The sequence below is a fragment of the Podarcis liolepis genome (assembly GCF_965112155.1).
Source record: "Podarcis liolepis genome assembly, chromosome: 2".
NCBI classification, from domain to species: Eukaryota; Metazoa; Chordata; class Lepidosauria; order Squamata; family Lacertidae; genus Podarcis; species Podarcis liolepis.
The window spans coordinates 83,742,109-83,755,904 of record NC_139555.1 but is presented as its reverse complement, the minus strand read 5'-3'; the positions used below and the strand labels follow the sequence as shown (position 1 = coordinate 83,755,904).

Below are 13,796 nucleotides of genomic sequence, written 5' to 3'. Positions count from 1 at the left end.
CATTGACACTGGGAGTTTGCCGCACCAGAAGCAGTGCAATGGTCTAAGTTAATGTGCTCCTATTTGTATGGTTGGGTGCCTGTTGCATTGGGACACCCCAGATATCCACTTTATCTGCGTTGTTGAGCTGGTTCTGGGAGTGAAGTGGAGCAGGCAAGGGAGAACAGGGGCAACCAGGTTTTGAAGTCACCAGGCCTCACCAGGCCCAAGGCTATAAAACAAAGCGTTAGCGACATGTGCAGACTGCTTTAGCTAGCAATTTTGCAGTGTTGTCTTGCCCTTTGTAAAAACACACTTCCAATATCCTGCAACTGATACAGAATATGCAAATATTATCAAATTAAAAAAACACACACACATATTTATCCATTGACTACGTTTATTTGATTCTATGAAAATACAAATCCCTTTCAACGTTCACAATGGTTTTTATTTTAAACATTTCACTTAAAAACAGGGCTGTTCACTCGTCTCAGACAGTGACCCCCAAACTAATACTTTGCTCACCAGCTCAAACCTGATGGCCAATTCTGGAGGCTCCCGGCACTGACATCATACCAAAGCAGATGCCCTGGCCCAAGGCAATTCCTTAATTTATTTGGTTCACATTAGGTTTAGAGGTTATCCAAATATTTCCAGTTTTAATTCAAGCTACTTCTACACTGAAGGTTGCAAAGCTCTTGTTTACCCACTCTGCAAAGAGCTTTGGCAGCGTGCATGTTTATTAAGATATTACAGACCCGTATTAGTATGTGAGCCTGTCGGAAAGATCTAAATAGGAAAAAAGCAGGCAAATCCATTTTGCAGGAGACCTGGAGGAATTAGATAAAGAGAAGGGAGCTCTCTCGATTTGTGCATATTAAGGAGCAGAGCTATCAGATAACAGGCTTAAGCAGCCTTCAGGACATAAAAAGGTAAAGCTAGGCAGAACCAATTGCTATTAAGCTCAAGGCAAGAAACACCCCCAGGCTGAAGGGAGAAGAGCGTGCGCTGCCATCTACAGATACATGGTCCTTGTGTGTGCAGTGCCAGAGGCAACAAGGCCAGTACATCGCAGGAGACAAGCAACAACTCTCAAAAAGGACACACCTTAGCAGTGAGTCCAGGCAGAAGATCTGTCGAAGGAACTCCTGCTGCCTGGACCATCGTTATCTCTCTGCTGCCGCCGTGGGCGAGAAATTTAAGCGCAAACACCACGGCATAGAACAGGAACAGAAGCAGGTGCTTACTTGTATTAGACCCCAGATAAGCCGGTCTCTAACCCAGAGATCAAGCAGTGGGGTTTAAAAAGGACTGAAAGGCTCACTGGACACAGGACTAAGAGAGTAGCAAGCAGCAGCTTCCTTGGCTAGGATTGCAGCACTTGAGCACTAGACACAGCAGACGAGATGTTACAAAAGCTGGCCGCAAACACTGGCCTACTCCACTGGGTAGCGGCAGGACAAGAAATGCCGGTGGAAATGGATGCTGACAGCAGAGACCTCTTGCTTTGGGATCCTAGGTGCAGCTCAAAGTCCCTCTGCCCTCTCTCCTGTGCAAAGGTCACTAGGGAGGTATATTCTCCTAGACTTGTCAAAGCACTCCATCTGTGAAGACACCTCTTTTGTCTCCAGCTGTTTTGCCCCACCCCTTAGAAATGGGCAAACAATCAACTTTAGCTAACTGCCCACTGACTTGCATAAATGCTGAACATTTCTTCTGTAGGGTCTTATGGCACTCCACTTAAACCTTAGGGCTCACCTGAAGGGATAATAAGGTATGAGTGGTACCGGAAAAAGGGATGGAAAGGATACAACCACAAGAGGCATTCTTATCCCAAACTGTCCTTTCCCCGCACCAGTTAGCTGTCTCCAGGAGATATTTCTGGAAACTCCTTATAGATCTCTTGGATTATCATTTTGTCCATCTGGCACTGCTGATTCTCCTCCTCTTCCACCATGATGCGCTGCAAGGTCCTCTTCAAGTCAGTGTAACGGTGCTTGTGCTGCAGGTATGGCGTCGACCGGATGATAGAATGCATCAGAGACAAGTATTCCATCCGCAGCTGCGGGAACAGAAGACATTGAAAAGGGCTTTAGCAGCAAGATAAACACAAGCAGAAACACAGACACTGGAAAACAATCTGTTTGTCAAGCGCAAGACTGCAGCACAAGCAATTTCAAACAGAATAGGCTCATAGGTGAAAGATTCCCCTGCAATCTTTGTTTTCCCCATTGGTCCGTAGGGGCCCTCACTTTCAGAGGAGTTCTGGAAATCTATTTAGCCAACCAATCGAATTAGCTGAATGGCTTTCAAATACTAGTCAACTGGACTCGGACTTAGGTGGCTCAATAAACAACATCCCAGTGCTAGATTTGCCTCTTCCATTTCAAGGAGCTTCAGGGATGAGAACAATTACTCAACTAACCCTGGCCAGAAAGAATGCAGACTCTAGAATATACAGCCTCATTGCTTTACACAGGGGAGAAAGGAGATGGTAGAAACATTCCTTTAGGTTTCAGGCTCACTGTGTGAATCCAAAAAGAGAGACAGCTAAAATCCCCAACCTTGACCGGCCAAAGGCCCAGTAAACTGAGAAGCCCTCCTCTGAAAAGAAGCTGTCAGCCATCCATATTTATTGGTCTTGTAGTCTAGCCTATCGGAAAAAGTTTGAGATGGGTGACAGCTTTAAGAACAGATGTTCTTTGAAACTATGAAATATAAAAATATATCTTATGCATGCATAATTCAGGCTTTTAGTGAATCCCTAGAAAAAGTAGTTCGGCAATGGAAAGACTAGAACAAAACACAACCTTTGGGCCCATTTGAGCTTCTGGAGCCCAAATGCTATCAGGATGATATTAAAGTGATTTCAGAAGCAAGATGACGAAATATTGGTGCCCCAAACCCATCAGAACTTCATTGCAAAACAGGAGCACATTGAATTGGTCCTGGGAGGCAAATGCAGATTCTAGACCATTAGTCTTCAACCGGTGGTTCAGGACCTAATACAGCCGTACCTTGGATCCCAAACGCTTTGCAAGCTGAACGTTTTGGCTCCTGAATGCCACAAATCTGGAAGTAAGTGTTCTGGTTTGCGAACGTTCTTTGAAACCCGAACGTCTGACGGAGCTTCAGCGGCTTCCAATTGGCTGCAGGAGCTTCCTGCAGCCAATCAGAAGCCACGCTTTGGTTTCCAAACATTTTGGAAGTTGAACGGACTTCCGGAACCGATTCCGTTCAACTTCCAAGGTTGTATTGGGTTGTGGCCTGATCTATGGTGAGTCACAGCAGCAGTGCTTCCACCACACAAATATATGGCTGAAAACTTAAGCAGTGGGTCCCCAAATGCATGTTTGGGTTGAAGATGGGCCTTGGTCTGAAAAGGTTGAAGACTGCAGTTCTAGAGCATTGGCATAATGCGCTTCTAGCATTCCATCACTACCAGGAGATGCACCTTCATGATACAGCAAGTGTAGCCTCAGAGCCTGTACACAAACCCCACCGACAAAAGGTAGAAGCTGTAGCACTGGCTGTCCCTTTTGGCTTCTTAAGAGCTTTACTTTTTCTTAAAATAAAAAAGCATCTTTCTAACCCTGCTGGATGCGAAGATATGCTTTTAAGTGTGTGGCAAATGCCTGCAAGCTGGAAGAGCTGCCTATCCATTCAGACACACACCAGGAAGCTTCTACCTCTTCACTCATGTTCAGTTCTGCCTCTCTCTTTTTCCAAAGAGGAGGCATGGGCTTTCTTTTTCTTTCTGTAAGTACCTTTTCTCCGGGGGAGAGATCTGCAATCTGCCTCACAATTATGTCGATCATCACCATCATGTCTGTGTGGTAGAAGATGTTTGCCGTGTCCTTGCTGGCAAAGATGTCCTGAAGAAATTTCAGCACGGAGTGGGGTGGCTGCGGCTGGTGCTTGAAGATGCACACGGGGTCGTCTGATCACAGGTTAGAGAGAAAGAAGCTTGTTGTGACATGCATAGACACAAGCTCCCTTTAGCCGAAGACAGCAATTTATACACAATGTGCGTGGAAGGAGAGGCTTAGCTAGTTTCTGAGCAGCAAAGAAACCAGTCTCTTGAAGAGCAGAGAGATTTCCCTCCCCATTGCAGTACTGCCCTAGGAGGAGAGAGAAAGCTTTCCACATGTGCATTACCCTCGCCTTGTATTCTCTATCAGCGTCTCTCTTTATAGAAAATTGGCATAAACTGTATTGTGACACATGGGTCATACAACTGTAACATTTAGCTTACCCCCTAAGACACCCACTTCTTCCATGGACCACTTCACTGCAGCTCCGTACATGAAAAAGTGTAAGTGCAGGACATATACTCCTGCACAAGGGACAAAGACGGTAGCTGTAGGGAGGCGATCAAGGAGAACCTTGCTTAAGTCTTGGCATTTGAGAAATAAACTCAAAGTGAGGTGTCAAGAGTAGGCTTTCTAGCAACAACTAAGGATCTGAAAGGAGGCCAAGGCAAGGAGATTCAAAAGCTAAAAACAGCCTGCAGTGTGCTAAGAACATCATTTTCAGTCTGGAAAAGGGCTTAAACCAGGGATAAAGTAGAAGCATGAAACACAGGAAGTTATTTAAGAGCAAATCAACAAAGTAAAGGGAGCCTGAACACACACACAAGCAAGCAGGACCCCCATGCTGCTAAATACATTAGACCACACAATCCTTTGTTAGGAAGGCATAGGTAGAATACTTAGGGAATTAGAGAGTGTAGGGAAAAAGCTTTCCTGCTTTAATGAAGTGCTTTACAATAGGCTCTACAGCAGACTCAACACAATGTTCAGCGCCGGCAAAGTATTCTATAGGTGGGCTACTTGAAGAGCTGGTGGGTTGGGAGAGGAAGAAAACACAACAGGATCCCCTAAGAAGCTAGACTCTGGAGGTTTTTGGTTCACAGAGTGTGTCAGTGGGGGAAGAAAATCCAGTTGTTGAGACATACACAACCACTCACACACCCTGGTTTCAAAATATCACTGGAGGTTGGGCACAAAGAGAATCAGTATAGATCCAAAGCTGATGACAAGTCCAGTTTGTCGAACCATAAATCCTTTTGAAGGAGGGAAGGGAAAAGCAGAAGCAAAATACAGAACAAAGTGGGAGTCCCTTGGGTTGTTACATGACTACCAAGGCTAGAAAGCATGCTTTTAAGGGTTATTAGGTTTTCACATCAGCCACCAGATCCTTTATTGAATACCATCTTCCCTGGTTATACAGATCTCAAAATCCCCGAGAAACAGCTGCACAGAGCTTTGTACTAAATATTTTTTATATTTTTATTCTGCTTCGCAACCAAGACACTCCAAAGTGATTGCAAACAGCTATTAAAAATTCAGTTCTCAAAAATACAGTTCTAAGGACACCACGGTTAAGATGTTGGGGGAGCTGTACTCCATACGGCGCTTTGTCTAGTTCTACACACCTGGAATACAGCTCTTTGGCCAGATAAGGTCACTGCATGCCGTTCTGCCACTAACTGAGCAATTACCTGCATTCCAGCAGGTCATTCTCCTTATACCACAGAGGCAGAACCGACTCCCCTGGCCTAGAAACTTTAAAAGGCAGAAAACTTCACGGGAGCTTAGAAACTGTTTGCCAATTATCCCTCCTCTGCAATGTCAGCAGGTGCCACTCTTCAGATCTACTTGGCCATTAGTGCTGCCGTTATCTCGTAACAGAAACCTGCAGACAAACTCACCCGCACGATTCAAGAGAAGAAGAAGCTTTTCTGTGAAGGTTTTGACATTGGGGTGCTTGCTCACGGTAACCATGATCACATTATGCTCAGGCACTAAGAAATAAAACAGGCTTTATTAGAAGTGACCAGCTGCCTATAACTGGCTTAGTTACAATACCTATCAGTGATAGGTAGAGCTGGGGGGAAGACACATCTCCACTGCCCACCCCCAACTTCTGGAGCGTCGCGATGCAAAGTTGGGGTCTCTCTCTCTATGAATGGAGGGTCTTTGTGCCAATCAAAATACCACTTATTCAGGAGCCTACAATGTGTGGGAATCTTTTATTAGTAGAGGAGGCTTCATAGTCATCCTCCACAATGGGGATAGCGACATGGGTAATGGTGGAGCTCTGTATGCTTGTCTCTGCTCATGTTTAAGGCTTGAAACCAAGCAGAATGACTGAACAGGGCTAGTGATGTTTACCCCACAGTGATCACTCGACCCGGATGCACATCCCACTTCCATCAGGTCTCACAAACACGAACATATCAATATCATAATGCTGTTGCCTAAGGTGGGACTGCACCGGGAATGCCATGTACAGCTACTGCAGAGCTGACGCAAGATCACAATAAAATGGGTTGCCAAAATTATCAAAGGAATGGAGGCAAGGGACTTTTTAGTTTAGAGAAAAGGCAAGTAAGAGGAGACATGACAGAGGTGTATACAATTATGCTTGGTGTGGAGAAAGTAGATAGGGAAAGGGTGTTCTCGCTCTCGCATAATACTAGATGTAAAGCTGATTAATATTCTATGGCCTTTTAAACGTGTTTGGGGGGTGGCTTATGGTTTTGTTTTTGTTCTAACTACAGTGGTACCTCGGTTTACGAACTTAATCCATTCCGAAAGTCCGTTTTTAAACCAAAACTGTTCTTAAACTGAGACACGCTTTCCCTAATGAGGCCTCCCACCGCCGGTGCCCTTCCACTGTTTGGATTCTGTTCTTAGACTGAGGTAAAGTTCTCAAAGCAAGACACTATTTCCAGTTTTGCGGAGTTTGTAAACCAAATCGTTCTTAAACCGGACCGTTCTTAAACTGATGTACCACTGTATTTATTTGCACTTTGATCCTGTATTTTAATCTTGTGAACTGCCCTGAGATCTTTGGATGAAGGGTAGTATATTTAAGAAATGAACAAATGGAATGAAATGAAGTAACAAAGACATGGAGCAAGCAAATCAGGATGACTGTTCACTGTCATATAACTTCCTCGCAAACCAATCAGGACCAATGTTCAGTAAACAACTGCCTCTGTATAAACTTTCGGTAAGCGTGTCAAGATGAATGCTCAAGAAATATGTCATCTGGAGAAACCCTTGCTGTTTGAAGCCTTGTTATGATGCAACCAGTGTTGTAACGTAGTTGTCTGTTAAAAATGCCATTTTCATTTTATACATGTGTCCCCTCCACAATCTTTGGGCTGTCACCTGTATCCTCCATTTATTAGTTTTCTTTATTACTTTATACACCTGAGGGGGGAAAAATCAATACCACTACTTTCTTTTTAAAAAATACAGCTTTTTGTTATTTTCATACATGAAACTACTAAATTTGCTACTAGCCATTATCAAGCATTAAAGCCATGGAAGCCCATATTCAAAATCTGGTTGAAGATTCTAGAACAAATGTTTAACTTATACAATACGCACTTCTTCATTTCTACTGTGTGCGTTTGCATCTAGTCACTGCGTCAGGCACTGTTTCAAAACAGGGGCTCACAGCTTGCTCCTGAAATAGTCATCAGGGTTTATGCTGCAAAATTCAGCTGCAGAAATATGTCTTGCTAGGTAATGTGAAGCTCCCTGCTCTCCAGTCAGCAAACTACACCTGCTCAACTAAGAAGCCAAGATTATTCAGACAACCATATAGAAAATTGAGCTTACTTATGCTACACCACCACAGGGGATGGGAAGAAGCCAGAAAGAGGCTCAGACAATGCCACGCAGTGGAGGCCCACCGCTATTTCGGCACATTCCATAATTGATGCCATTCTATCACACAGCATGGGCATGGAAGTGCAGGAGGAAGAGACAGGAGTAAGTAGGCAACAGCTCCCTTCCTCCCTGTGAAAAAGCTAGTATTTCACAGTCTGGTTTAAGTTTAATTTTGTATGTTTCATACTCCCATCCTGAACAACTTGTAATGAAGGCAGCAAATGAATGCAAATGATTCCCCCCCCCCCACAAAAAAACAATAACAACATTGAGATGCCATAGCCTCTGCCCAATCAGGGCTACCATTGGTCTGTCTGAGTCACCTGACTTTGCGCCAGCTACCTCCCACCCCTTGTTTCATGGACAACAATCTCATTACTATTCATGCGTAGGGAGGAATATTTTTAAGGATTTCTTTCTGTTCTGTTCTATTTTATGTTTTTGTGCTTTATTCCTTAAATAAAGAATCTTAATCCTTAAGAATGTGCTGCCACTTTTACATGATTCCCCCCCTTCATTATTTATGCTTTTTCAACTGGAAGTTGCTTTGGAAGGCCTAGGATGGAAGAGATGCATGGTTATAACAAGAATTTGGGCTTTGTTTTTGTTTCAGAACCATACAATATGGCTATATATGAAGTGGGGAGGGAAACCCATAAGGATGGAAGAAGGCAACTGATTCTGTCTTGCCATCCCTTGCAATTTGCAAATGACCTCAACTTGCCATGGTGACGTCTTTGCCTCCATTACTGCTCCCTCCATCTGCACTTACTGAATGCTGTGTCTACTACTAGTTGGCACTCTTAGGACTAATCAGAGCAAGACAACAGAAAGGCAGAGATGTGTCAGGGAAGGAAACAGTAGAACCTCTACATGCCGGGAAATATCTGTAACATTTCAGAAAGCGTCATGCCGAAGACAACACACACACATTGAACAGGTTTCAGAGAAGCAGAATTTGTGGCCTTTTCTGCATTACACACTCTGGTGGCTTGAAAGACATAGGCTTTTTTCCACACAAAAAGAAATGCAGTCCAAAAAGAGGCTGAGCATTAGTTTGTAAGTTCTTGACTAAGTTCCAGTTTCCCACTGTACCCCAGGTGGGCACAAAATAATTCATATAAATACTCTGCCCGTCAGGTGAAACAGTGTAGGTAATTACTCAAACTAGCCAGCGCTGAAAGAATAAAACTGTAATGAATAAAAGGGAAGAAAAAATAGACTTAAATCCGTTTCTATTAGGTGATTAATAATGCAACAGATTTATTTATTTACAAACACACACACACACACTTTACTATAACCCATATCTTAATGATGTTATCCCTTAAATACTACGTGGCAAATTACTGGATGTGTTTATAACTGCTTAATCCATTCTACTTCATGAAGCCAAGGTGGAAAGGCATCCCATGCAAAAGCAGAAAGCAATTAAGGCAAGGCCATGAGAACTTGGCAGCGTAATAATTTGCCAAGATATTCAGGATTAACAAGATGCAGCCTGATACCACGGTGTGTTCTGACCTGCTTATGACTGCCCACTCAACAAATTACATTAAAAAGTGCCTGCAATCACCAACAGCAAGGCTAAGCTAAGCTGCTTCCCAAAAGGCTCAGCCTGGCAGGAACAAGGGGAGATCAAGTATTCCTGGAGAAAGTGCTGCCCAGCAGAATACCATTATAAGGAATAACCTACAATGCGTCTACAGCTAATGAAATTCACAAGGCACAGCAAGGGATAAGCAGAACACCTGCCAATCACCAAAAGGAGGAAGATGCCCAGTTAACTGCATTGCTAAGGACCCAATACTTGTTACAACGAAGTCTCAGATGGGAATTTCCTCCCAGCACCCCAGCTTTGAGTCTCCACATTTCATGGAGCACAACTATGAAAGTGCAGTTCTCACATGCACACTTTACCTATTGGGGAAAGCAGGAGGAAGGAGGATGAAACTGTTTTTGATTGTGCACAGGTTACTATTGACAGGTTAATATTAAACAATGAGCATACAGCCAGTCAAGGAAGCTAAAGGGTGTAGGGGAAAACATGTATCAATATTTATATGCTACCAATAGAAGCCTCCAAGTCAAGACAGTAGAATAGGCGTGCTCATTTTTAAAAGGGAGCCATAGATGTAGTGGGCAAAAAGGAAACCTTGTGGAAAGAGAAATGGGGGGATACAGGGAAGGGCATACTGTGGACATCAAAGAGGGCACAGTGCCAAACAAACTAGGACTCTCCAATGGAACAGCTTCATCCACAGAATAATTCTAGGGGGCAGTGCCAGCCTCAAACTAATTCCGTACTGAAGACATACCATCAGGGAAGCATCCAACACAGAAAGCACAATCATAATGCATGACTTCAATGTGCCTCACACAGACTGGGCAAGTGTGTGTTCTGACCCGGACAAAGAGGCAAAATTTCTAGATACCTTAAATGACAGTGCCCTAGAAGAGTTGGCCATGGAGCATGGAGCTGGCTAGAAAGGAGGTGACTGTGGATTTAATCCTGAATTGTGCCAAGATGTGTGCATGTTGCTGAGCCAATTGGAAATACTGATCACAGTGCAAAAGGAGAGCTCTGATAGGTCAGTGTAAAGTTCCAAGGGGAAAACTGCCAACCATGTTTACCAAGTTGGGAGGAAAGTGTTCCCTCTCGAGGAAGAGGTGCAGAAATGAGAGCTTGCTGGCTAGTCCAGAAGCAGTTTAAATCTCCCTTAATAATACCTGAGCTCATATTTTCAGAAATGTAAATCTGCTCCCTTTCCACCTGTAGAGCATGGCCAAGTGTCTTATTTAAATCTGTATTTTACCCATTCCAAAACCTAGACAGAGGCTTCTTGCAACTTAAACAAAGTACAGTGAAAAGTCTTCCACAGCTCACTGCAAACCTTGGCATCATCTCAGCTGGGAAAACTTTTATTACTCACCTGGAATGTGAAGGTTAAAAGCCAGAAGAACATTAATGAACAGGTCAGGCAGCTGGTCTGTGGTGTCTGATGGCAACCCATCTTCAATCACATCCAACAGAAACTGGACAAACTGGGAATTGAGGTGCTCTGTGCAAAATAAAATATGTTTAGAAATGTATTTGTTCTTTTTTTTTTTTAAAGACTCCACAGGGACATGATTTCTGGTATGTGGAGCAAAACTATAAGTCCAGCCACTACATTTCACAAAGCTGAGTAGCAAATGAGAAACTGGGGTTATTCATTTTGGGGTTGTATTTAAGTCCTATTCAGAGTAGATCCACTGAAATAAATGAAACTATGCTAGTCATGTCCATTTGATAGAGACAGGAAGTCTGTATCTGATGTGCATTAAATGGATCATATTGTATTGTATTCGTATTAAGTAGGTGCACAGCAGTCACCAAGGCCAAACAGTTCCACTAACTGAGGACCCAAACTAGATTATAAAAGAGTGGATCCCTGTTATGCCCTCACTCCACCTGTTGGTTAAACACAGCTCTTGGGGAGAGGGACTAGGATTGGTAGCTATGGTGCTGGGAGACGGAGATTTCACCCCTTTCCTCTTGCATATTTTCCCTTGAAAAGTTGCTCCTCCCAAGCTGCTGTTTGCCCTGCAAGGGTGGTTTACTGAGAGCCAGTGTGGTGTCGTGGTCAGAGTGCCTGGCTAGGATCTGGGAGACCAGTGTTCAAATTTCCACTCAGCCATGAAACTCACTGGGTGACCTTGGGCCAGTCTCTCCTGCTCTCATCATAACCTAGTGCACAGGATAAAATGAGGAGGAGAACTATGTATGCTACTTTGAGCTCCTTGGGGTATAAATGAAATAGACAGACACAGACTTTGGAAGGACGGAGTTGAAGGCTTATGGCCATTTATCAGCTAATAAGAAAGATATGGCTGCCCTCCAACAAATGTCCTGACTGATCTCGGGGAAGCTGAATTCAACACACAGTTCTGAAGGGAAGACCAAGCAAGTTTTCACTCATCTGGGCTCCATCCAGTTCTCATATTCCCTGTAAGCGTTTTGGTGAGCCGTTTCCCAGACTGTGGAGAGCAATCTCGGATCAAGCTGTCTCTCTTTAATTATAGGTTAAAAAAACTGCAGAAATCCGCTGCTCAGTGGCAGCTTGCCATCCACCCCCTGCGGTGGAGCTTTTTCTCACCATAGTGATGATATGGCAGCGGTTCTCCCATACAGAATATCATAGCCAGCACCAAAGCGGAGTAGCACATCTTCTGATGGTCTGGAAAAGAAAGCCACGAGTTCAGTTACACCTGCGCCAGGGCACATGCTCATGCGATCTAAACATGGCAGGCATCTAGGACAGCCATTGAAGGAAGGCAGCTGGCTTGCTTGGAGGTCTGCTCTCTTTCTCCCCTAAGGCAAAATTTCTGCCACATTGAAAAAAGTCAAGGTGGAAGAAGAGATTATACAATGAATGCAGCAGATCAGCAGATATGCGTTACATTTCCGTCATGGTGTCAGCTCTTAAACAGATACCGTATTGGCCCAAATATAAGCCGCAACCGCATATAAACCACACCTTTAAAATTCAAGGGGGAAAAAAAGACAATACCCAAATACAAGCCGCTCCCTTAAAATTCCGCGGGCACTCACACCCATTCCATTTTACCGTATGTGTTTCAGCAATGATATCATAGCAGCCAATTTTTGTAAGGTCGCAAATTTAAGCCACATTTTAACTTTACACAGTTGAATTTTTTTGGGGGGAGTGTAGCTTATATTTGGGGCAATACGATACATTTCTCTCGATATTTGATACCGTCAACAAAGTCTTGAGTCTTGAAGTGGAGTATGCAAGAGCTACATGCAGAACTGTTAAGTTTAAATATAGGGAATTTGCCCACTGCCCGATGTTGCTATATAATTCTCACCATCCCCGACCATGCTGGCTAAAGCTGTTGGGACTTGGAGCTGAGCAAGATCTGGAGGTCCACAGGTTCCTCATCTCTGGTCCAAAGACCAGCATGTCACTGCAAAAGGCAAGGGCCAAGCTCCACGTCTGCTGGATTTTTCTTTTTTTCTACAATTCTTGTTCTATGTTAAGTTTAACTGAACTTTCAGATATCCATTCTGTCTGGTTAAGGCAACAGAGTTTGATTTCTGCAGGGCAAGGATGGGAAATCTGTGGTCCTTCAGATGTTGCTGGACTCCAAGTCCCACCAGCCTCAATGGTAAAGGACGATGTGAGTTGTAGCCCATCAACACCTGAGAGTCACAGATTAGCCATCCCTGCTGTTGAGCAGAATGGTAGTGACTTACTCCTTACTGCAAAGGGTGCCTCCATCCATTGGCTCTAATAGCACAAACATAATCGGCAGTAGAGGAAAGAGTCTATTTATTCCCTGCTTTCATATTTCCTAATTCCAATCACCTTTTGCCCAATACATTTCAGATTGGTGAAATTGACTAGACCAAAGCGGAAGTAAATTTTACACAAATGAAGTTCACTGTGGAGGATAAACTTGCTTTTTAAAGGAAAAACAAGGTTGGTTAAGGCATTAGAGCACACATTTAAAGAAAAATGGCTTTAATAAAAATTCCTGGTCTTAACTCGTTACTGATGCACATTGGGACAGGACCTCTTCTCCTATTTCTCTGACTGCTAATTGTATTATTGTAGTATTAAATTCTGATTTGCTTTTTAATAAAACAGGGGGTATGGCACATTATCAAATGATGTGCTGGAGAAGAACTGACTTCTGCTTGCCCAGAGGAATTTCACCGCTCTTCTCCCCACCCCACTTCCCAGAGCCTTCCACGGACCTCAGAGTCTTCTCCAAAAGGTATGGGGAGCCTCTGGAACAGATTTTGGGATAGTGGGGGAGGGGCTGCAAGGGGGAAGAGGGAAAGGGGAGGTTCTGGGCATGATTCGAAATTTGCTCACACATTAAATTCTGCCCTTTGTATATGGATTTGTTTGTTTGCTTTGCTGTTAATTGTGTTGAGCTCCTAAGTGAAAGAAAAGCAGGACAATTTAAAAAATATAATAAAACTGGGTTAAACAGCTTCCCCTACCACAAATAGTATTCCAAGATCTCACATATATTCTAATTTGGTTTGGTGTGTTTTTTTAACAGCCGTTCCTGTAGAACACATTTCTTTCTCATAAATCAGCAATAGTTTGG

At 43.6% G+C, this 13,796-nt stretch overlaps 1 protein-coding gene across 2 annotated transcripts in view; it reads right to left on the bottom strand.

The window, feature by feature from the left end:
* Positions 1 to 361: 361 nt before the first annotated feature.
* The window catches only part of NCKIPSD (NCK interacting protein with SH3 domain), a 93,475-nt gene continuing 80,040 nt past the window's right edge, over positions 362 to 13,796 (bottom strand). For both annotated transcript variants that reach the window (XM_083489308.1, XM_083489307.1), the window contains 5 exons: positions 11,810 to 11,890; positions 10,604 to 10,732; positions 5,696 to 5,788; positions 3,750 to 3,922; positions 362 to 2,044 (listed from right to left, as the gene is read on the bottom strand). In XM_083489308.1, coding sequence (XP_083345434.1) covers positions 1,841 to 2,044; positions 3,750 to 3,922; positions 5,696 to 5,788; positions 10,604 to 10,732; positions 11,810 to 11,890 — 680 coding nt within the window. In that variant the 3' untranslated portion in view covers positions 362 to 1,840. The remainder of the gene's footprint in view (positions 2,045 to 3,749; positions 3,923 to 5,695; positions 5,789 to 10,603; positions 10,733 to 11,809; positions 11,891 to 13,796) is intronic.